Source organism: Pteropus medius, unplaced genomic scaffold (genome assembly GCF_902729225.1).
Source record: "Pteropus medius unplaced genomic scaffold, Ma_sr-lr_union100, whole genome shotgun sequence".
In the NCBI taxonomy this organism is placed as follows: Eukaryota; Metazoa; Chordata; class Mammalia; order Chiroptera; family Pteropodidae; genus Pteropus; species Pteropus medius.
In genome coordinates, this window is record NW_024351543.1 from 14,106,648 (window position 1) to 14,131,940 (window position 25,293).

Here is a 25,293-nt window from a genome sequence, read left to right on the forward strand (position 1 = left end):
ATCTGAGAACTGATCCAAGGGACAGGTGGAAAGAAGCAAAAGCCTACATAAGATGTGCATCATGATTCTGCTCTGGGCAAAAGGACCATGATTCTGCCAACATCTCCTGGAAAGTCGACAAAATATATCCAGAATCGTCTGCCTGAAAGAGAATGCAGTTAACCAACCCCATTGGTTGAGGGTTGCCCCCGGGGCATGGACTCCCCAGGACTGCTGGGCCCCTAGGAGAGCAGGGTCCCATGATGTTGGAGCAGGAGGGCACAAAGAGTTGACACACTGTCCACACAAAGTAGACTGTGCTCACGCAAGACTGTTCACAAGAGCTGCAACCAGTAGGTAGGTTTTTAAAACACTTCTCTACTTTCTCCGTTTGCTCATGTGTTGGAGACCTTTCCACAATGGCAAGAGTAGAGTACCTCATTTTTCTCAGGAGCTACGTATTATTTCATCATATGTGTGTGGGTACTTCCATGCATGTATAGTTCACATACCATAAAAACCATAATCAACTCATCAATCTTCTTTTTAAATTTGTATGAACATTTTACTAGGAAAAAATCTTCAGACATGCAGAAAGTTGAAAGAATTATATATACCCATCTTCCAGATTCTACCATTAACATATTACTATCAATCCATCTGCCCATCTATCCATCAATCCATCTAATTTTTTGGTTGCATTTCAAAGTAAGTTGCAGACATCAGTACCTTTCCCCCTAAATACTTTAGCATGTATATCATTAACTGAAGGTCAGTATTCGTTTATAGCTTTCTTTTTCCCTTTTAAGGTCAACTTACATACAATGAAATATACAAATCCTAATGTACCCTTTGGCGTATTTTGACTAATGCATATACCTGTATAATCCAAAACCCTTATCTGGCTATACAACATGACCATTTTTTCATGTTTCTTCCCAAGTTATACCTGCCCTCACTCTCCCAAACACAACTATTTTGATTTTTTTTTCCCTCACACCATAGATTATATTTGCCAGTTCTAGAACCTCATACAGTTCAAACCCGTTTTGTGTAAGGCTTCTTGCACTTAGCATAACATTTTTGAGATTTAGCCACGTTCTTGCAAGTATCAGTAGTTCCTTTTTATTGCTGAATAGTATTCCGGCATATAAATATACCACAGTTTGTTTATCCATTCTCCCGTTGATAGATATTTGTTTGTTCCAGTTTTGGACTATTGTGAATAAAGCTGCAATGAACACTTTATAAGTCTTTTAATGAACATATGTTTTTGGTCCATATGTTCCATATGTTAAATTCATTAAAGCCTTTATTTTGAAGGGCAATTTAATTTGAATAGTGTTGCAGTGAAAAAAAGAAGAAAGTACATTTATAAGTACATCCATGGAAAAAATTCTGTGGAAAGGGTAAATATACATTTAAATAACCTTTTATTAAGGAAAATTTCTAAAATGCAGAGAGAGAGAATACTTATGTATCTTTTACTCAGCTTTGACAATAATCAATTTTGCTCTACATTCTTGCTACTTTTTCTGTTTGCTCTTTTTCTTCTTGATCTATAGTAACCTCAGATGTAGTAACAACACCAAAATATTTCTATATGCATCTCTAACTGATGAGAAAATTTTTTTATATATATATATTCACCATGCCATTGTTATAACCAACAGAAGTAATGGTAATTCTTTTAATTCTATCTAATGCCCAATTTATATTCAGATTTTTTCTATCTCAACATTGTTTTATTTACAGTTTGTTAGAATCAGGATCCAAACCAGGATCCTACACTGCGTTAGGTTGTTAAGTGCTCTTGTATTTTCTAACAATAGTCTTCTTTTGTTTGATTTTATTTTAATACCATCAATTTGTTAGAAGAACTTTATCATTGGACTTTCAGAATGTCCCACATTTTAGATCTGACTTATTGCTTCTTGTGGTATCACTACACTCAGGTTCAATAATGAGGGCTGCTTCGAGATGGGGCTGTGTACTTCCTCTTGAGGGACAGAATGTCGGCTTGTTCCATTTTTATGAGGCTGACACTGAGCAGAGGGATCACATAGAACCTGCCTGATCCTTTCTTTGTAAAATTTCCATCAACCTTGCTGATGGTTTTAGCATCCACTGATGATAAAAGCTTAAATCCATTATTTCACTAAGTGTTAGAAAAGAGTGTTTTTCACATTTCATTATTCCATCTACATTCATTAGCTGGAATTCTGTGAAGAATTTTCCGTTGTCAACTTTTTGGTTACCCTGAAATACAATTTTTATATAAAAGAAAAGTAATCTGCTCGGCTCTTTCTCTTTATTGATCATTTTTCAGAGTAATGAGTTTGTATCATAGCAAAAGATGACCAGAGAATTTTTTTCCCTGTGTCTCATTATGAATTCACAGGAGTTAATAACCATGCAGGTTCCATTCCACCCCCCTCCCCCAGTTGATATGTCTCTTAACTCTTTCTCTCTCTTTAAAAGATTGCTCAGGTTTTTCCACCTGAGACAGTGGAACTTCTACAGGTTAGCCCCTGTGTCCTACATCTGACCAACCCTGGTCCTGTGGATTCTACCTCCTGTCCACTGCCCACCTGCTTGTCACCACCATGGTCCATGTCTCCGTTTCCTTTTTTGCCACTTCAGGAAAAGGCCAGAGTCACAAATATTTGAAAACACATGTTTGATCCTATCATTCTTCTGTTTAAGTTGCTCTCCATAGCTCTTGGCATTAAGTCCAGGGCCTTGAACGTGGACTTCAGGGCCCATTTGATCTGGCCCCTCCCTGTCTCTGTGTCATCATGATTTATCTGTATGGAGGTTTGCGGCCTGTATGTGGCCTGCCCTCTCTCCGTCCCTTCTCTCACATGCAGTTTCTTCTGCCTGTGTCACCTTTCCCCTTGGCTAACTCTTCCTCGTCCTAGCTCTTCATTTAGGCCAGTAATTCTCAACCCTGCTGCATATTACAACATATGGGCAGTTTTAAGAAATACTTGTGCCTGAGCTCCAACCAATATCAATTAAAATCTGAATGTTTGGAGGGTGAGGCCTGATTGCTATTTTTAAAAGCTTGCGCAGGTGATTCTAACATGCGGCCAAGGTTGAGAACCACAGTTTGGGGTGTTCCTTCCTCTGGGACATTTTCCCTCACCACACACACCCGTATGCCTGGGTTACATGTCATTTATTACTGCCATAGCATTCTGCTCTAATCCTTTTTTATCCCCTTTGTGGAGATATAATGGATGGATAACACTGTGTGAGTTTAAGGTGTACAACGTGATGATCTTATCTTTATCATCTAGGCTTCAGTCTGTTAACTCTTGGGTTTCTTCCACGTTAGATGGAAGCTCATGTGGGCTGTGGCCCCATCTGTGTGTTCTGTGCTTGGTAATATTTGTAAGTGGATGGTAGGGAGATGTCAGGGCCGGACTTTGAGGTTGTTTGAATGCAGGGGTGGTGCTCCACTGTGTGGGATGAAAACCAGATTCCGTCATCTGCCAACGTCATTTCTCACCAACCTCTTCAACTCCTCCAAACCCCTTTCCCTAGACAAGTGGACTTTAAACAGTCCTTGGCTTTATACCTGCCCAAAGAATGTCCCCAACTCATGGGCCACCATTGAACTCATAGAACTTGTGGGCAACCCCTATTTGATACTTCGTCATATTCATGCTGTGAAAATGTTTTCAAAATTGGGGGACCTGGTATAAGAAATTGTCCTTGTATTCTGTGAGTTTCTTTAGAAGTATTTTGCCTTTGAATGGAAATTAAAGCTTTGTTTACTAGAAGAATAAATCGATATTAAAGTAATGCTCTTGCCTTTTTAATGATTATTTATTTATTTTGGGATAGATTTATTGAGGTATAATTCACATACAATAAAGCTTTCCATTTTCCCCAAAGCAATCTACTTGGAGCGTTTTAACTTTCAGGCACAGTGCTTTGATGCCCTGGTTGGACTTCAGGCCGTGTGTGATCTGGGCACATGTCCTCACGGTTGCTTCCAGAAATAGCTTCAAGGGCACCCCGAAAGCTTTCACTGACTGTGATGCTGCTGTGAAAAAAGTTCTTTAAAAAGTTCAATTGTGACCTTTGAAAGCTCGAAGATACACAAGGAATCTTACCAACAATGAAATGGTTTCTTGTAGCCCTTGTGCTTGGCACCTGTGGCCTGTTGCTGCCTTTTTCCATCCACCAGAGGGCAGTGTGTCCCTCCACCTAGCAATTTGCCTCCCCTTTCAAATCCTAGCATGTAGCTCCTGAAGTCATGCCAAACGTTTCTCAGAATTTGATTTGACTGCTAGAAATGCATCTTACGTTGCAACCCTGTAGAGACATACATACATACATATGTAGCTCTATATATGTATATATAACAAAAATTTCATAAAATGATGATGTCTTTACTTTGTGCAATACGCTCTGATATTTTCTCTTCTCTTTCATTAACAACTGCGCCGATCATCACCCAAATTGAGTTCACGGCTCACAAATTGGGTTGCAGCCCATGATTTGAAAAATATTGCCCTAGAGTTCATTTAGTCTCTCATCCTGCATATTTATGGATGAAGAGATGGAGCACATGCCCAGATCACTGGAATTTAGAGCAACACCTAGGAAGAGGCTTCAGGGACTCGGACTTCTAAATCTGTCACTCTCAGCACACCGACATTACTGTTGAGGTACAATCAGTGCTCCAGGAAGTCACTGCCACGGAGAGAGAGGTCATGGACGTGTTGTATTCCCAGCACTCTTTGCTACTGCAAGAGAAGTGTCGCCTCCAACAGGGTTTTCTCTTTGGCTCTATAACTTCTGCATGTCAGCCACCGATCGATCATCAGATCGGTGCTGGCCTCTGGAAGGTAAGCCCTGCGGAATCCTGCACGTGGATCCTCCTTGGTGATTTTTGTTACCTGAGTACACACGGTGGACCAGCTTAGCAGTGGTTTGTTCTGTAGCCCTAACTCCATCAGCGCATTATGCAAATTAAGTGGGCAGTGTCAAAATGTCTACTTCCAAAATGCGGAAGGTGGATGTTCTCACATGGTCCCCTCCCTGCTCCGTAGGATGACTCACAGAGGACGTTCAAGATTGACTACAACCACAACCGCTTCCTCAAGGATGGCCAGCCATTCCGCTATATCTCGGGCAGCATTCACTACTTCCGCGTGCCCCGCTTCTACTGGAAGGACCGGTTGCTGAAGATGAAGATGGCTGGGCTCAACGCCATCCAGGTGTAAGTAAAGGGCACTCGGCTCTCACTGGGGCTGGACACCCACACCTGAAGAGAAGGTACAGCTGCATTTCTCAGTGCAGCTATTTCATTGCTCAGAATGGGAAATGGCATTGTCTGGCGTTGTGGGGGAAGGGGCGAGGGAGGACTTGTCGTGAGCTTGATTGACCCTTCTTCAGATAATTAATCACTTCTTCCAATATTGAACTTTATCACTAGAATTCATAAAATGAATATCAGCTTAAAAAGGCAAAGGGAGGTAACAATGATTATTTACCACGTGCAGGATACTTTACATGAATGATTCCATTTTTTTAAGGAGTTATCATTCCCGTTTTACAGCTGATGAAACTGAAATTTGCACATGTCTTTGGCCAGAGGTCCAGCTATGCAGTCATAGCTTCTCTCAACTCTTAGGGGCAGATGCCTTGTTAGGTAGATTCCTAAAATTCAGTCTGCCTTTGGGATTCTGCCCGGGTCATGTGATAGCCTGGGGTCATAGAATTACCCCAATAGCTATCTCTCATCTCTTTTTTTCCTGTTGCAAGGTAACTAATTGTGAAGAACTGGTGTGACTGGCCACTCTGGTTTTTGTACTGCTGATGTGAATTGCTGATAACTTTGCAAAGATAAAGGGTGAGAAAACCCAGAGGCAGATTCTTGGGACAGATAGCTAGGGAGAACCCCACTTGTTATTCTTGTTCTAAGGCCACAGTTTTCAACCCTACATTCTCAGGGACTAAGAATATCTGTTCCAAGGTATCCTGAAACCATGGGATTTTGGAAAAAGGAAATGAGCCAGGGGTTGTCAGAGAGACCTTTGAGATGGCAGTGGGTGGCTTCATATTTAAATTTATATTTCATGCTATGTGCAGCCAGGAGAGCTGGTAGGACTTTTTGTCATTTTACCTACTGCATGCCGTCGCTAACAAGGTCTTCCATCACTGAAGGGTTTTCCATTTTTATTAAAAGGACTTTTCAAAAAATAAGTACAGTCATGCATAATGACATTTTGGTCAATGACATGGCAGTGCCATATTATAATGAAACTGTAAAATTTCTATAGCCTAGTGACATCATAGCCATCGTAACGTCATGGTCTATGCATTACTCACGTGTTTGTGGCGATGCTGCTATAAACACATCTGCGCTGCCAGTTATATAGAAGTATAGCACATACAATTACATACAGTCCGTCATGCTTGATATTGATAATAAATGACTGTTACTGGTTAATATATTTACTATACTGTACTTTTTCTTGTTATTTTAGTGTACTCTTTCTACTTATTATAACAAAAAAAAAGACCATCTTACCCCAGCAGTAGCCTCATATATCTGTTTGTTTCTCGATTGCATCATTCTCACGGACCTGATTTAATCGCGTGTTGTTTTGTGCAGTAGCATGCCGTACAGGCTCGTCGCCTAGGTACAGCATGAGGGTGTACCATTTAGCCTAAGTGTGTCGAAGGCTAGACCATCCAGGTGTGTGTAAGTGCACTCTGTAGTGTTCACACAACGAAACCACCTGATGACGCATTTCTCAACGTATTCCTGTCGTGAAGTGGCACGTGACCGTACACCTCTTATTACTTTAGCACAGATATTTTCATTTTTCCTCAGCCTTACACAGACATATGTAATTTTTACATAGTATTAATCCATGTTCATGTAATTCCGTTACCTTTTTAAAAGTCAAGCATTAAATAGGAATGGGCATTCTTTGTGGGTCATAAACTTAAAAGTGTCCCCCAAGCTTGGTTTTCTCAGGTAGCTGCTGTGAAAACTCAAAATAAGGCCTCTCTCCTGAGAGGCTGCCTAAGGTTTAGGTTCTCCAGACGATTCAGAAATTCACATAGGACATCTGGATTCTTGAGCCTTTTTCAGAGAGTGGCTGTGTGTGTCTTGGCAGATACGTGCCTTGGAACTTTCACGAGCCCCAGCCAGGACAGTACCAGTTTTCTGAGGACCATGATGTGGAACATTTTATTCAGCTGGCACATGAGCTGACGCTGCTAGTCATCCTGAGGCCTGGACCCTACATCTGTGCGGAGTGGGAGATGGTGAGTGTGGCCTTGCCTGGTGTGCGTGACAGGGGTAGACTGGCAGGCAGGGGTGTGAGGGAAAGTGAATTAAGGCGATTTGAATGAGTCTCTAATTCCAGAAAATGTGGAGCCTGTGATGGTAGCCAGCACAGGGGTCTTTTCCCTTAGGAGGTGCCCAGGTAGAGAGGAACGAGTAAGGGTCAGAGGTATGGGCCTTCCTCCTGGTAGTCACTCACATAACTCAATTTCCTCATCTGGAAAAAGCCGTTAATGGTGCGGGCTCTTTCTACCTTACAGGGTAGTTGTGAAATTAAGTGGAATAATCTTTATAAAAGGCTTTGATTCTCAAAATATTGCACTCATGCAGAGTGACCTTATTTTTACTGTTATGGTTTCAGATTTCCCTGAAAGTTTACAAATCAGAAAGCCCAACTCAAACACCTCTTCTCCATGAAACTTTTCTTCCCTCACAGCTAATAGTAATTTCTTTGTCCCCCCCGAGCACCTTTCATGAAATGGACCTTACAATGGCTTCTCTCCTCTCCCCCGCCCCATCCCCCACCCCCCCATCCCAGGGAGGATTACCTGCTTGGCTATTACAGAAAGAAGGTATCATTCTCCGTTCTTCTGATCCAGGTAAGTTGTTGCAGGTGTCTTGGGAGAATTTTTGAAAGCTTAGCTAGTTTATATCAAGAGTGCCTTTGCTTTGAAGGCTGGGGTACTTCTGTGCAAACACTTGTGAAAGTTTAGTGAAAATCCGAGTGTTAATCGTCATCCACGGTGGGACACCAGACATTTATTGTGTAGGAAATAAGGCTTTCTTGAACTACATGATCAGATCTTGCTGGTAAACTGGTAACTCTTTGAACTGGCATTGGGCTTGTTGGCAGTTGACCGAATAACTAACGCTCTCTCCCCCTACATTCTTAGTATATTGCGTGGCCAGTGATAAGAGACTAGCTTATCAAAATGGCAGATGCAGTTTCTGGAATGGTGTCACTGGATTGCTCGGTAGCTGCTGTGTCTTCTGTTCCTCAATCTACTTTTACAGAGTGATCTGTGAATGATAGACATTTTCTTGTCTTTTTTAAACCACTTTTTATTTTAGTTGTAAACCCCAATCAGTCAGAAAGTCCCATTTAACTGCATTTCTATAGTCTGAAGACTTCAGTTTCTCTTGATGGCGATGGTTGTCAGTCATTGATTAAGTTTACTGTGTGGAAAGCTGATATGTTATGCTCCATAGCAGCAGTCCCCAACCTTTTTGGCACCAGAGACCGGTGCTCCTTTGAGAATCTAATGCCTGATGATCTGAGGTGGAGCTGAGGTGGTGATGCTAGCGCTGGGGAGCGGCTGAAAATACAGATGAAGCTTCGCTCATTCACCCACTGCTCACCTCCTGCTGTGCGGCCCAGTTCCTAACAGGCCACGGACTGGTACCGGTCTGTGGCCCGGAGGTTGGGGACCCCTGTTTCATACACATTTCCTTTTTTGGTGTATTGTCCTCACATTTTACACTCCTAGTATATTTCACATTTAATCTGCACAGCATTTTATGGAGTATGTACTCTATTATCTCCATATGACAATGTAAATATACATTTTATTAGAACTTAATTTTAAAAAGAAAAAACCCTACTGTGACAAAGAGGAGGACACACCATTCAGTCACTCCTCTCTTCATTCAATGAACATTGTCAGGATGCCTCCTGTGCTCTAGGCTTTGAGTCTTAGTGACAGGGACAGATACCAGGTATACTGTCCTTGTCTACTGAGAGCTCAGCAAAGGAGACGACTCTTTGCAAGACAACTTTTATCTGACTTTTAGTGGGTGTAGTCACCCCATTTCGGAAGGTAGTTGTTGAATCCAGTATATCCCCATTTCCACTGCCAGCCCCAGAGTGATTAGGCCATGTTATGTCTGTTTGTACTAAGGTACTTGATGGTGTTAAAAGATGGTGTCTTGTTTTCCAGATTACCTTGAAGCTGTGGACAAGTGGTTGGGAGTCATTCTGCCCAAAATGAAACCTTTCCTCTATCAGAATGGAGGGCCAATTATAACAGTGCAGGTAACCATGGAGATGAAGATGGGCAGGTGGGAAGGCTTCCATCCATCCACGTTATATATAGGAGTGATATAGACATGAGCTTCATAAGTCTGTTTCCCTAAGAGGCAAGGTCACAGATGGTGTTTTTATTTAAATTGCCTTTTGGGGAGACATTACCATTTTTGAATGCCTGCTATGTACCAGACTTTGTGCTGGATGCCCTTCAAATGCTATTCAATTATTCCAACCACTGTCGCTTAAATAAGAAGAATTTCAAAGAGGTTAAGTGACTTGGCCAAGGTCGCCCAGCTGACAGATGGCATAATCAGGATTGCACCCTAGGCCCACTAATCCTGTAGTCTATCTCTTTCTCTTGTCCTGTGCTGTTTTGGGGCTGCAAAGAAGTGGCATGGATGAATGCTTTGGTGTCTGCCCTGCTTAGGCAGTCAGTTCACACTGGTATAGAAAGAGGATACAGTGATGGTGGCCTTTATGTTTTCTCTTCCACTTCCTGCCCCCACTCTCCTTCTTCCATGGGTTTTTTTTTTCTCTGCAAAGACTGGTATATTGTAGGGTGTTTCATGTGGCAAGTGTTCTCCATGTGAAAAATCAGGACACATGACCTGCAATGATTTTTAATGTTTGTGAAATTACTTAGGTAAGACAGAAGACTATATTCATTGGTCATTTACCAAGGATGCTCTTATTGAAAAGAACAAAGTTATACAAAACTAGCTGCATCCTGGACCAGCAAAGGGATGCAGTGTGGCTCTCCCTGGAGGAGCGTGGGCCAGATTGCCTTCTTATGAACAGTACTATGGACAGTTTGTAGGGAAGGTCATTGTGGGGAGAGAGCATGGCCGTTCCCTTGCCCTTCATTTACAGGTCAAATGAGGCAATGAGAGGGCTGAGCTGGCCAGGGAGTCCATTCTGACACTTGGTGCCTTTTCATCCATCTTAAGACTGTACTGGCTAAGCCTTTAGGAGCCCATTTTCTTGTGTGAACATGTCAGGTTTGAAACTTGGATATATCTTTGCACAGCTGTGTCTTCTTCTTCTCTCTCGATCTCAAATTCAGTTTCCTTCGATTTAGGCAAATTTATGCTTCTCCCTAAATCATTTTCATTTTTTGCTTACAACTTTTCTGTACCTGAAATGCCATGAAAAATGTAATCAAATATGAGCTCTTGTGTCTCTCTGGCAACCTCAGATGACTTTAGCTTGACCGTGAGTCCTGCCAGGCAACTTGGCTCCCTCCTCTGCCTCTCCCCCATTATCTTTCCACTTGCTTGAATCCTACCTAATCCTTTTTGCCCTTTGATGACCAAATAAACAAGTACATAAGTGTTGGAAAGTTTAGAAAAATAGAAGAAAGCAGAAAAACCAAAATTGTCACTTGAACATCAGGAGCCAGAAGCAAAGTTCTTTACATTTGTGGGAAGATTTCCTTAAATTTTTTCAATGCCTTTAAAAATTTTCCTTTTATAGTCGGTTCAGTCTGTATGGACAGTTTCCTATCTGACTTTATCTTATTCTTAAGTCATAAGCATTTTTTCGTATCATTAAAAATTCTTTGCACACCAATTTCATGGTTGTCCTTCTGTCATTTGAGGCATAGTTCCCCTAGGTGCCCCTCTGTCTGAAGCCTTCCCTGTTAACTAAATTGGCGTCCACTTGAGTGTCAGAACCTTTGGCTAGTGTCTTCATTTGTGAAGCTTTTGTGGCAGTTTATCCACTTTCATCCCTGCCCAAGTGTATCTCTAGTCTCTTCTGCTCCCCACATGTCTGCCTGGCAGCTCTGAGATCACATCCCACATGTGTACACATCGCATGCCTACCAAGGGTTCTGGAATTGACTGGAGGTTACTGGATTAGATAAGAAAGAAGCTGCCAGTGGTAGACAGTGTTTCATCATGTGAAAGTTTCTATAAAAGCTGGGTTTTCTCTTAGTCATAATTCAGGCCAGGGGCATAGTGATATCAGACTTATTCAGTTCACGATGTTGTTTTCTCTGGGTGCCCAGATAGTTTGAAGACACCATAGAGGTGCTGTGTCTGCAGGCAGGGCAAAAACTATTCATACCCAGAAATCTCAAATCCCTACCTGAGGGTGTTAGAGGCCCTCAACACTATTGTGTGACAGCTGCGGAAGCCCAGCCTGGACCTTTAGTCATCCTTATGATTCAGCCTTATTTGTCTTTGTTGGTACCACGACCACGCCTAAAATCATGAAAGCCACAAACACCTATTAATAATATCCGAGGTGAAAATAATTAGGAGTGGGGACCTTGCACCCACAACTTTGCTTTATACAATGTATGGGGTATTTGTCAGGAAGTCATAGTCCTGTTTATACCTGTTTTTATAGAAGATCAACAACTTTCAAAGTCTGTAGTGCTCTGTTCCTTCACTAAGGATCTTATAGGATGAGAGAGTTACTCTAGAATAAGGACCTGCACACTATGGCCCATGAGTCAGCTGGCCCACTGCCTGTTTCTATAAATAAAGGTCCATTGCCACATTCTTTTATTCATATATTATCTATGGCTGTGATTACACTACAACAGCACAGTTGAGTAATTGAGCAGACATGTGGCCAAAAAGCCTAAAATACTTATTCTCTGGCCCTTTATTGAAAAAGTTTGCTGATCCCTGCTCTAGAAAAATCAGTGTCCTTTGGATCTCACTATGAGTTTTTCTGAGTCTTTCAAGCCCTGTGTGTGTGTGTGTGTGTGTGTGTGTGTTTCTCTGCTCACTTCCCCAGCCTACACACACACCTTTTTTTCCCCCTAGTTGACAATGATGTAGAACTTGAGTATACTCCTAGTTGCTAGCTTTGTGAGCACTTATGAGGTGCCAGGTATTGTGCAAAGCCTGTTCATATATTGACTCAGTTAATCTTCATAATGACCCAGTGACGCTGGTACCTTCACCTCTTACAGATGAAGAAACATTTTACAGGTGAAGTCTCATGGATAAAAAGTGGCAGAGCTGAGATTTGCACATGGACAATTAGGCCTCTGATGCCTGTGTCCATGACTACAGCTTTAAGATGCCTCTCTAAAAACCTAACCAAGTTATGTGTATGCAGAAACAAGCCTGTTAATTTCAAGCTGCATTATATAGCGATGATAATGGATGAGTAAATCTTGAAAAAGTAAGTGAAGAGGAATGAGGTTGGGTTGGGGCGTGAGGGCGGGCAGAAAAGTACACCAGATTCAAAGGCTCTGGGCTGACTTAGCTGCTAGAGCTGACCCTTAAATTTAGCTCTGAACTGCTTGACAGTCAAATGATGAGGCAAGAGACAGCCATTTAATTGGTTTTTGTTAAAAGAGAGGGGAAAAAGAAAATGAGAAGAAAGTACCTTGCCAGTGTTTGCAAGCTTTTCTTAACATTTATCTCAATTATTTCCAAAGGGACTGCTGTGGGGCTAATCAAAGTATCCCAGATCAGTTGCCCAAGCGGAGTTTTCCATTCTCTATGTGTGGCAAACCGCTCTTTTTTTTGAGATGATGGAACTGGGCATGCGCACCGCAGTCTGTTTTACTTCGTGAATCCCATAACCTGAAAGTATTGTCAGAGGGGTCCTTTCTGAGAAAATAGTTTATTCGTTAAACCATTTGGGGGCAGGACTGTGTAGATAATGATGATGGTAGTTAGTGCATCTCCATCATTCACCCTTCCTTTCTTACTTCCCAGCTCTGTCCACAGGCTGTATGGAGCTTCTGGCAATTTCACAAACAATCTACCCCTTGCAGGAATAGTTCCCTCCAGTCCCTCTTCCCTGAGGAGTGCCTTTCCTTCTAGAACTACACCAGGGATCCCCTCTAGGGAAGTTTCCTTAACCATCTCTCCCAGCCACTGTCAGGCTGGGTACCCCTTTTCCGGGCGATGGCAGTTTCTTTTGCTTATGTTTAAAGACTGTGCATCCCCAGAATCACAAAAATTCATTTTGCGTTATGTGCAGATTGAAATTTTATGGTCGGATTTTTTTTTTAATTTTTGTAAAATTGTGAACTATAACACATACATAAATGTACAGTATAGTGAAGCATTATGATGAGAACACCCACATAACCAGCATGCAAGGACCCTAGGAGCTTCCCAGGTGTCCTTCTTGATCACGTCCCATTTCTTTCTGACTTTCCTGCCATCAGTTTCTTACTTTTCTTTATATTTTTACCACCTATATGTGCACCTAAACTTTATAGTTTAGTTTTGACTGTTGTAAATTTTCTGTACAGGGAGTTGCACTGTCCGTAGTTTTAGTGTCATGCTTCTTTCACTCAGAGTTGTAATTCTAAGATTCTTTGGTGCATCGGGTGGAACTGAAGATCATTTTATTGCTTTAGGACAAATGTTTCTTAATCTTTTTTTTTTTCCATTGATGCCCCCTAAGGAGTCTCTTTAGACATTTTTTTCTAATTGCCCCCCCATGACATTTTAATACCTGAGATATACTGTATAATCTGTGCTCTATGTATTACAAAGGATAAGATTTTTTTAAATCTATGAAAATCAGTTTTCGACTCCTTGGGGATGCTCTCCACCCCACTGAGAATGTATGCTTCAGAGCAGGCTTTCCCACCTTCGGCACTATTGCCATTTTGCACCCAATAATTCTTCGTTGTGGTGGCTGACAGGGTAAAGTATTGAGCAGCATCTCTTGGTCTCTACCCACTAGATGCCAGTAACACACCCCTCCTTCAGTTGTGACAACCCAAAATATCTCTAGACATTTCCAGATGTCCCCTGGAGGAGCAAAATAATTGACTCCTGGTTGAAAACTACTGACATTATTGAACACAAACTGAGCATTGGTGATTGAGCACAAAACAGGAAGCAGCCTTGAATGTTTGACAGTAGGAAGTCAAGTAAATGATGGTGCATCTATCCGACCATCACCCTTGTTACTGCCATGGCTATTTGTATAACATATTAAGTGGAAAAAAATAATGTTATAGCTGGTGCATTTAATATGATATGAGTTTTGAGGACAGAAAACAATTTCTACAAATTGTTTGTGTATATTTAGGACGTGTGTGTGTGTGTGTGTGTGTGTGTGTGTAAATCTGGAAGACTGTGCCCAAATGCTTACAGTGGTTATCTCTTAGTAATCGAATTAACAGATGATTTTTCCACTTTCTTTTCATCTGTCTCCATTTCTAATATATCTACCATGGGATGGTAGTATCTATGTAATGTTTAAAGTATCTATTATCTATTATAGTGGAGAATATTGTTACAATCCGAAAACTAGCCCGGAGATTTTTGTTTCCTTTTTCTTATTTCTAGGGGAGGATAGTAGAAGTTTTTATGCCGAGTTGCTTTTTGGAAAATGAGCTTTGAGGTCCAAGTGTAGGAGATATTTTTGGCAGTCATTAAGCCTTGTCATGTCAGTACAGGTGCTCAGGCATTTTCTCCAAACAAAAACTTGCATTAGAATGACTATATTGGGATCTCCTGGGTCTTTTCACTCTCCTCTTTTTTTAATTTGCAGGTTGAAAATGAATATGGCAGTTACTTCACCTGTGATTATGACTACCTGCGTTTCCTGCAGAAGTCCTTTCGCTACCACCTGGGAAATGATGTGATTCTGTTCACCACGGATGGAGTATATAAGGATCTTCCACATTGCGGGACACTGCAGGGACTCTACTCCACGGTGGACTTTGGTCCAGGTTGGTGTTCGTAGTAACAGAAAACCTGGCTAAGGCCATGTAGCGACCTTTTACTGAGTGATTGCTCTGGGCAGCTGTTGTTTTAATTGGCATGAGCATATTGAATGAGATGCCTCAGATTTTCCTTAATCAAGTAATAGGAAAAAAAAAAAGAATAATGGATAAAGTCCCCTCTGTTGCAGAGATTACTTTATTTAAGCTGATTTGGCCTTTAAGACAAGAGCTCTGTTTTCAGCCCTGGCGGAGCTAGCCTGGAACCTGGAGTACTGTTCTCTCAGGGGCTGGCTGGCCCAGGAGCCATTCCAGCTGTGAGAAGCTCTACTCCCAGGCAGTAGCCTTTCAGACTCTGTCTGGGACATGCTGCTCTTCTCTGCTTTCTCTGTCTCCCCAGACTTGGCTAGATGCTCAGGGCTGAATCAGGGCCCTAGTGAACTCTGAGGTCAGCCGCTGGCTGGGCTGCGTTGGCCTGTCAGCCCAGGAGTGTAGGAAGTTACCTTGTACTTCTGTTCTCTTTCTGTGTAACACATAACACTGTGAACTGTCATGGGCCGGAGGTGATTTGGTCTATGCTGTCGTCTCACCTAACTCGTTAGTGCCATGTAAGCAGCAGAAGTTCTACAAATGAAAGTTCTGGGTGGGTGGGTGGGCAGCATGGCTAGGATGTTCCTGGCTATAGTAAACTTCTGGCTATAATTAAGAGAGTCTTCATTAGGTTGAGAGCAGCTTTCATAAAGAACGTGACAGCTAAAAGCAACATACAATCCTGAAAAGGATCCTGGTCTGGACTCTTTTTTTTCTTCTCTTTAATTTTTTCTGTGAAGAGCATTATTGGGACAATTGAAATCTTTAAATGTAGTCTGTAGATTAGATTAGATAATAGTATTTTATCCATGTTAATTTCCTGTTTTTTTAATAATTGTGTTCATTTAAAGAATGCCTTTGCTCTTAGGAAAAGCACGCTGAAGTATTTAGGGGTAAAGGGCCATCACGCCTGCAACTTATCCTCAAATGACTCAAAAAATATATATATTTATTTAAAGAGAGAGAAACTGATAAGTACATGTGGTAAAATGCTAATAGTTGGGGAACCTGAGTGAAGGGAATATGAGTTTTTTGTACTACTCTCACAACTTTTAAGTCTGAAATTATGTCACAATAAAAAATTATTACCTCCCCCCGTAAAAAAAAAGACCAGCTCTTCAAGTAGCATAAAGACCCCACTGTTCTTCCATCCGAGGAATGAGGCACTTGGTGCACATTACACATCCAATACTTGCCTTCTCTCGAGAAGGATGCGGAAGACTGAAGTTGCATTTTTAAAGAGATTCTTCTACATTATCAAAGAAGAAAAGAGCGCACTTTAAGTGAATCGAACGTTTCTGGAAACGTGGTACATTGCTCAGAGCATTTGCTGATGAAATAACTCATCTACAAAGAGCTGCACAGGAAGTGGCATATGCCAGTTTCCTCCTGCTTTGGCACACTTCCCATCACAGTGATGAAAAAGCACAGTATTCTTCTGTGGTGAGGAACAAATAGAAGATCATTACAAGTTTGTCGTAAGCATTATTTCTATGTGGAGCGACAGCCCAGTTGCTCCTGCTGTGGGTTGAAGGACAGACCGACACTGGCTGCAAGGCCAGTGTACCTAGGGCAGGTGGGCCTGTGACAGCTCCATTCATTTGTGTGGGAGAGAGATATGGCTAGGGGGTCAGATCATGGGAGGAGGCTCACAAGAAGAGTAAAGATTTGAATGCCACCTAATGCATAATAGTGAGAAACTTATAGCCTTAAGGTAAATGAGATTATAGTCTTTATCAATCAGCACAATTTTTTTCCTGAAAGCTGGCCTTACAGAGAAGCCAAGGTCTATAGGGGGGGCAAAGGGTGATTTGGAGGTCTTGGCGAGTGTCAGTTCATCTCTGGGAAACCTGCTCTGGGAACTGGATCGTGAAGTTTGGGGCCAGAATATTCTTTGTTCTGGTTGCAGAAACACTATAACCAACATAAGGCAGCCATGACCTCTCTGTGGAAAAACTCTTTCTCTTTTTAGAGGAGGAAAGAAGAAGAGAAGGCATGAGAAGACAAGACACAGGCATCCTAATGGAATATTTCAGAAGGAAAAATGGAGAGTGTGTGGCCTGGAATGGCTGATGATATACAAATTAAACTTCAGAGAATACTCCATTATTCAGGGAAACACAATTAGACCACATTCATCCCTTTGACTTGTTAATTACTTGGCAAATATTTGTGACACTATTATTGTGTGTGACACTGTGGAGGCTACAAGGAAGTAGCTTCAGAGTAGGCCCACCCTGTGGGGAGCATCTGGGTCAACCAGATGTCCAGGTAAAGAGAGAAGAGCATAAGACATGTCTAAGTCGTGGGGAAACACAGGTGAAGAAGACAAGCCTATGACTTGAACTTCCCGGGAAATGCAGTCAAAAAAGGCCAAGGGGACCTGTTCAGAGAGGAAGCAATATTTTGTGCTTTCCATACATCCATTAAATGGATGGTCTGAATCCAGCTTAAAGCTAGCTTGGAGATGTTTTAGGTTCTTGGGAGTGGAGAGAAGGGCCGGAGCCTCAGGTTCTAGTCCTGCAAAGGGCTCTTTTTATTTAACTGCTTGTTGTTCCCACAACTGACCTTTCTTCTCTGTCTCATAATTTTCAGGTGCCAACATCACAGATGCTTTCCTACTCCAGAGGAAGTATGAACCCAAAGGACCCTTGGTAAGAATTAGGAGTGAGGTGTGGAGAGACTGCTCGTACCAACTTCATTACATGCTGTAGAAGGGTGGGCTCAGCAGCTGTCCATCACCCTCTAGACACATGAGTGACAGCAGCAGGAATGCTTTTCCTTGAAACCGAAGCCCTGCACTGTTGTGGAACAGAATGGGGACTCCCGTGAATGTCCTGCCATGCATGTTCGCGCTCGCGCATATTTCATCTCACTTGGTCCTTACCGCAACCCCCATAAGCAGTGTTATTGTCTCCATTTTTAATGAGGCTCAGAGAGCATGTCACTCGCCCAGGGTTGTACAGCTGGAGAGTTGCAGGAGCGGGATCTGAGTTCAGGCTGGGTTTTTTTTTTTTGAGAACTCTTTGTGACAGAGCTTCTCCACCTTTCATGTGCTTATGAATCACATAGGAATCCTATCAAAATGCAAACTTTGATCTACTGGGTGTGGAGTGGGGCCTGAGATCCTGCATTTCTGACAAACAAGCAGGTGACATTGGGATGGAGGTTTGCTGAGCACACTCTGAGTTGCAGGGCTTTGTGGCATGCTGTGTAGATGGCTAGGAGGAGGAGATTGTGGCAAGGTCTATGCAGGGGTATATAGTCCATCAGTCCACCACCTCTGCTCTTCCCTTCTCCACACTTGTCATTGTGATTCAACCCAGTTTAAGGGGTTGTGTCCTGCGCCTTCTCTGCAGCAGGTCAGCTGCCCCACCGGTGTACAAACCTTTGTACAAAACAACCTTTTGTGAATCTGATCTGTGCTTAGTGAGCAGTGCAGAACCTGCATTCACAGACTTTGGGTGGAGCGATTTCCTGAGACAAGGAGGCCCCAGATCATATCCAGATCTCTTTTTTTGTTCTCTAGACCAAGGGCTTGGGACAGTAATGCCCAAGAGAAACATGAAATGGTTGGGGCCTGCTTTGCAGAATACTTGGACAAGTTGACCTCATTTTAAGTCAACCTGAGATCTGAGAATCTGGGTTCACTTAAAGGATCAATTTGGAGCTGATTATATCATAACGGTATTTCTCCATCCCGTTCTTTTGCTCCAACAAATTCTCCTACTGTATATAAACTGGGGATTGGTTAACAAAATTTTGATACAGGTACAGCTATTCAGGAGTACCAGGTGCCTGAGACCTGAGTTCGGGCGATGCTGTTATCAGAAGTATCCATTGGTCTCCCTGCTCTGGGTTAAGCTGTGTATGTCAACTCCCCTTTCCACCTGTCCCTTGGAGGAGAACCTAGGGCATTAGTTACAGGGAAGCCCCAGTATTTGAATGCCATAACTCTATCCTAAGTTCTACATCCCTTTCTCTTTTTAGATCAATTCCGAATTCTATACTGGCTGGTTAGACCATTGGGGCCAACCTCACTCGACAGTCACGACTGAAGCGGTAGTGTCCTCCCTCCATGATATACTTGCCCACGGGGCAAATGTGAACTTGTGAGTATTAATTTCAGGAGGGGAGGGCACCCTCCACAGCTGTGGGCTGACAATGAAGTACTGTCTGTTCTCCTGTTTCCTCGTAGGTACATGTTTATAGGTGGGACCAATTTTGCCTATTGGAATGGTAAGAGCAATTTAACATCCGTTGGTAGAAGCTTATGCTAGAATGTTTCTGGTGCTTGATTTCGGGGGGGTGTGCCTACAGATAATTTTTATTTTCTATTTTTGTTTGTCTTCTAAATTTTGTAACATATGAGTTTTGGCTATATATTTTAAGAAATCGTTTTTCTTTTAAAAAACTTTTTAAGGAACATAAATTGTGTATTTAGAAACCTTATCATTTTAAACCAGGCTGACTAGGCAGGCTTCAGTCACAGCCTTTGGCTATAGCTCACCTGTGCATATGTTCTGCAGTGGTCTTTTTTTTTTTTAAATTGTTTTGTTGAAATGTAATTCACATACCATAAAATTCACGATTTTGAAGTGTACAGTTCGGTGGTATTTAGTACACCACAGAGCTGTGCACCCATCACTGCCGTCGAGTCCAGAACCTTTTATCTCTTCAGAAAGAAACCCCACACCCAAGAAACTGCCCGCTCTCCCTCCTCCGACACTAGTTTGTTCGCTCTATGGGTTTGCGTGCTCTGGACATTTCGTATAAATAGAACCATACAACACATGGTCTTTCGTGTTCGACTTCTTTCATTTAGCGTAGTCGTTTCGAGGAGCATCCATGGTGTAGCACGTATCAGTACTTCATTCCTTTTTATTGCTGAAGTAATATTCCATTGTATAGATGTACAACATGTTTATCTACTCATTGGCTGATGGATATTTGGGTTGTTTCCACTTTTTGCTAATGTGAACGTGGATGTATAAGTCTTTGTTTGAATCCATTTCAGTTTTTTGGGGGTGTGTACGTTCTGGGTCACATTGTAAGTCTATGTTGAGAGTTTGAGGAACTGCCATAGTATTTAACAAAGTGGCTGCACGATTTTACATTTCTATATGGTCTTTTTTTTTTTTGGTAGGAAACATGACAAAATTCTCTTCATTGCCATTGATTTTTCTAAAGACAACCTATACTATATTGGCCTTTCTCTCAGCCTCGTTCCCCACCACTCTTCACATCTGTATTTTTCTCTCTGAATCATGAGGATGCCCTACTGTTGAGTTTTGCTAGGATGTGTAATTGTATACTATCTGCTTTTAATAAAGTTTCTCCCTTAAACTGCTATCTTTTGTGCAGGGCGGGGTAGGCTAGGAGAAGGCTTTGCTTACATGTGTGATTAATATTATTACTATTATTACAACCAAGAAATGGAAATATTGTAAAACTCAAATGTCTCTGTTTCAAAGATAATAATATACAAGGTTGGTAGTTGAAGTTTTAGATCATCTCTGTGTGTCTGTCTTCTCATTAGAAACAGTTTAGACTTTGGGATGCCATTTGTATTCAATAGCTAAGAATTCCACCTAAGCTTCCATTCATGGAATTCGGACCAATCATCCAGTCCAGGAATGAAGACTCATATTTTTTGGAACTTTACTGTTCATAATACCGTTTTTAAATATCTTACTGTTCTACTTAAAACAATAGTCTTCTTTTTAAAAATTTAGATAATGTAAAAACTACCACTGAGAAAATGGACATTTTCTTTAATCCTCTCCCTTGCTCTTGACCCTGCCATAATTAATAAAAGTCTCTTTTCCACCTCTGTGGTCTCATTTAGTCCTCATAGCTATCTCATGTGGGCTATGATTATTGACCCACTTTACAGGTAAGAAAAGCAGGATACAAAAGAAGTCCACGTGTTTCCCATTCAGCTGGCAGGGGGTGGAGCCTAGACTCAAACTCGGGTCTTAGAAAACTGGTCACTGCCCTTTGGATAACCCCTTGCAGCCCAAGTCCCCTGTGCCAGCTCCCAAATCAAAACACCAGGCCTCTCCGACTTGCCATGTGCACGGCCTAGTCTCTGGGGAACTAAGGGAGGGCCAGTTTGTGCTTCTTAACGTCTGTTGTTCAGGCCAGCTTTCCAGAGGAGAGCTGTGAGCGAAAAACATCATGAGCTCATTGCCCATCCTACCCAAGGAAGGTGCACGTGCTTGTGTAAGTATATGTACCACACTCTGTACCCATGTGTGTCCCCATCTGTGTGAGAGCCTCCTATGGGCTCCAGGCTCTCCTATACCTTTCACACAATGCAGAGAGCTGCGGACTGGTAAGTCTTGCCGTATTTTTGCCTTCCTACTTCGCTCCCTGATGTGGTGAGAAGAGGCTCGAGTTAGCACTGTGTTTCTATGACACTACGGTGATCTGAAAACATCCGGAAAAAGATTATGCTAGTAGAAAATCTTTGCTAATAGAGCAAAGATTAAGTTTGCCAATCCATCCTTTAATCCACTGGCCAACTTCCCCGCCTGCGTTCCCTTGACCTGTATAGTTTGCTTCCAGATGTTACAGTTGTTTAGCTCCACTCGGCAAACCACGTGTAGAGCTCATTTTCCGTCCTGGCTCTGGCGCGAGGCTCAGGTCAATGAGGCCACACCTACTTTTAAGGTGCACATGGTCTAGTGTGGAGAGACAGATATAAATAAGAAACTCGGGGCGGCACAGTCACTGCCACTTTAGAACTAGAGAAGGGATTGCAAAGGAGAAGGTGAGCTCCTTGCAAAAAGGGATGTGGTTTTCTTTTTCTTTGTATCTCATAGCAGAGGATGTGTTTTATCATGTGTATCCCCAGAGGTGGGTGGACCTATTGGCAGGCAGCTCTCTCTGGCTAATAAAAAAAGGGAGGAAAGTAATATATGACTGGATCAATTCAATTGGTTGAATGGTTTAGGTGTTTCAAAATGTAGATTCTGTGCAGAGAACTAATGAAAGAGTCTTTACATGGATGACTTGATCTTTAGCCTGGCTCATCTGTCAACTTCACCACCAGTAGGATCACCCAAGGTGGCTCCATCATTTGCGAGCTGCAGGACCATTTGAAGGAATTTGTTACCAAGTCATAGGTGAACTCTTGGATTTTGTGCCTCATTTAATTAAAAATTAGGTTGAACATAAGATTAATTCTCAAATGACTTTATTCTCATACACTTGCACTGCAAAATGCTCTCTGCAGTAGAAGAGAAAGAGGTGGCACAGAGCCTTGAAGGTTTGCAAACAGCATCACTGTCACCTGGGAGCCTGTTAGGAATGGAGAGTCTCAGGTCTTTGCTGAATCAGAGTCTCAGGCAGGGTTTAGTCTCAAGACCTGCTGAATAAGAGTCTCAGGCAGGGCTTAGAAATCTTTTAACAAGTTGTCCATGTGACTCGTGCATGAATAAATTTTCTAAGTACTGCCATAGGGTTACTACCCAGTATTGCAAAGAGTCTCCTACCTGTGACTATCATCTGTGACAAGGTTGCGGGCCTCTGTTCTAGACTCTGTCCCTAGTCTTTTCGTATACACAGTATGGGTATTATTTATTGGTCTCTATTGAAGGTCACATTCCCTGGGAAACAGACTCTGAGGTCGCCCAGCAGAAAGTTTATTGGGTTGGGCTCTCAAGAGCACACAAACAGGTGTGGAGAGAGTGTGGGAGGCAGGATTGAGCAGAGGGAGATGCTAGGCTGTGATGCATTTCAGAAGTAGCTCAGCTGATTCTAGAGGGAGCTCTGGAGCTGGGATGGCCCTTTGAGGCAAGGGGACTGGGCTTTTATATCCTCACGATGGTCAGTCGTTGGATATAGGCTATCCTGGGAGTGCTGTAACTGTTCCCAGCACAGGCCAGTGACCAGAGAGGGACACATCGGAGAACCATCAGCAGCCAACACTCCAGGCAGCTGGGGTAACCAGTGAGTGCGTTGGCTCTGAAGAGGGATAGGAGAGGCACACCACAGCACCCCCTGCAGGCATTACAGAGGCTTTACAGTTGCATTTGAATCACTGTAAGTTAATGTGCCGCGTAGTCATCTCCCACTTCGTTTGGTCTGGTTACCCTCAGTTATTTTCTGCTGTCACCTTTGTCTCCACCACTGACCTTTTCTCAGCCGCACAGTTGGAGGTCATGAAGAGGATCACAGACTCGGGTTAACGGAGACGTGGGTCATGGCATAAGCCCTGAGTGACTGGTTGTGAGGAGCTGAGCTGGTTTTAGATTCCCCGTTTGTCCAGTGGCAGTGATGTCTGCTGGTGTCACAGCTGTGAGTGTCCACTGAGAGTGGGTGGCAAAGTGCTTTCTAGACTCTAAGGTGCTTGGCCAGGGCCTCCTGCAAGAAGAAACTCGTTTCTCTAAACCTTGCATCCTGAGGGCCACCTCTGTGTCACTTAATAGTTGGTTCAGATATATCCTTAATTTTCTCCCACCACAATGCTGAGCCCAGGAATCCCAAAGAACTGGTCCCAGGCAAGGGCCTTCGGTAGTAACCAGTGGCATGTTTTTTGTCTTCTAGGGGCCAATATACCCTACCAAGCACAGCCTACCAGCTACGACTATGACGCCCCACTGAGTGAGGCAGGGGACCTCACCAAGAAGTATTTCGCTGTGCGAGATGTTATTCAGAAGGTGAGTGCTTTGTACAGGCTGCAGTGGGCTGGTCTTGGACAGAGGCTGCCTTGAACTCGCTATACTCTGTAGACTTCCTAGGCTTCCTGGAGCCTCTGTGTTTAAAATGACAGGTGAATTGAAGCATTAGATGGACTTGGCTTTGAGTGTTGGCCCCCATCTGATTTAAGAGTGAGCCTGTGAATAAGTTACTCCATTCGTCTATTCATTTGCACCTGGTCGTGTTGTAAGAACTAAAAAGTACCTACCTATGTAAGGCATCCAGTATAGTCCTGATACATATGTTGTTCACTAAGCGGTAGCTATTACTATTATTTATACGAAAGGTCAGAAAATGTGAGTCCACATAAGTAGCTGAAGTATATAGGAGAGAACATCTGTGGGCATTGGAAGCATGTGAGTTGTCTGTGATGCTTCATTTTTCTAATTGGGACAGTGCTTGCTGTTTCCTTCTGGCCTACCACCTGAACTGCTTAGTCCTGCTAACGTTGTGACCTTTTGAGGCATCTAAAGGACCCAGGTGGGGTTTCCTGTCTCTGCTGTGGGTTAAAAAAAACCCACAGTTTTTCTGCTCAGTCACCAGAGTTTTGAAGTTAAAAAACAAAGGTTTTTCTGCCTATAAATGGTATGGACTTTTTTCTGTTGTTTTAAATATGCTGTAGTCTCAATTTAAGCCTGAGAGTTAAAATCTATATTGTGAAATATGTTAAACATACTGAAAAATACGATCTTTACTTATTTAAGAATTTGTCTATTCCATCTAAATTTTCAAGTGTATAGTTAAAATGTTGCTCGTGCTTTTTTTTATTATGGCTTTAGTCGCTGCAGAGTGATGATTCTCAAGCTCATTCTTCTTTGTCTGTTCTGTTTCAAATCTCTCTATTCCTGTTTTTACTGTGTCCTTCCTTTATTTGAAGCTTAGCTTTTTAATGTAGCCTTTCCTCTTTTCTAATATAAATATTCAAATTTATACAGTTTCTTCAAGTATTGCTTTAGCTCCGTCTCATAAGTTTTGATATGTAGTATATTCTTACTGTTTGCTCTGAAACATGCCTATTTTGATTTCTCTTTGACCCTTGACATGTTCAGAAATTATTAAACATACATATTTTTCTAGTTTATTGGTTTCTAACATATTTGCATTCTAGTTAGAGAGTGTAGTCTGTATGATACCAATCCCTTGAAATTCTTTGAACCTAGAGCCTGGCATATACCAATGTGAACAAATATTCCATGTGTTCTTGAAAAGACTATAGGTTTTGTTATTGTTGTATTGTTGAATATAATCTGTATACATGTTTATTAGATTAAGCTTATTAATAGTGCTGTTGATATCTTTGATATCCTTCCTAATTTTTTTGCTAGTTTATCGTATTGTTTGTTTAGAGAGTTGTATGTATGTATTTCTCCTTATAGTTCTGTCACTTTTTAAGGTCATGTTATTAGATGTGCACACTGAGAATTAAATCCTTTAGTATCATTATGTGTTAATACCCTATCTCTAATAACGTTTTTTTGCCTTAAAGTCTTTTTTGTCTGGTACTATTATAGCTTACCTGCA

At 42.1% G+C, this 25,293-nt stretch overlaps 1 protein-coding gene across 4 annotated transcripts in view; it reads left to right on the forward strand.

Moving 5' to 3' along the window:
* Positions 1 to 25,293, forward strand: part of GLB1 (galactosidase beta 1) — a 103,589-nt gene that overhangs the window by 15,495 nt on the left and 62,801 nt on the right. For all 4 annotated transcript variants that reach the window (XR_005648804.1, XR_005648805.1, XR_005648806.1 and 1 more), the window contains exons 2-10: positions 5,046 to 5,215; positions 7,125 to 7,275; positions 7,833 to 7,893; positions 9,232 to 9,326; positions 14,805 to 14,985; positions 17,662 to 17,720; positions 19,057 to 19,178; positions 19,265 to 19,305; positions 23,620 to 23,732. Coding sequence is in view for 1 of the 4 variants with exons in the window: in XM_039843443.1 (XP_039699377.1) it covers positions 5,046 to 5,215; positions 7,125 to 7,275; positions 7,833 to 7,893; positions 9,232 to 9,326; positions 14,805 to 14,985; positions 17,662 to 17,720; positions 19,057 to 19,178; positions 19,265 to 19,305; positions 23,620 to 23,732 (993 nt within the window). In the remaining 3 variants the exon portion in view is untranslated. The remainder of the gene's footprint in view (positions 1 to 5,045; positions 5,216 to 7,124; positions 7,276 to 7,832; positions 7,894 to 9,231; positions 9,327 to 14,804; positions 14,986 to 17,661; positions 17,721 to 19,056; positions 19,179 to 19,264; positions 19,306 to 23,619; positions 23,733 to 25,293) is intronic.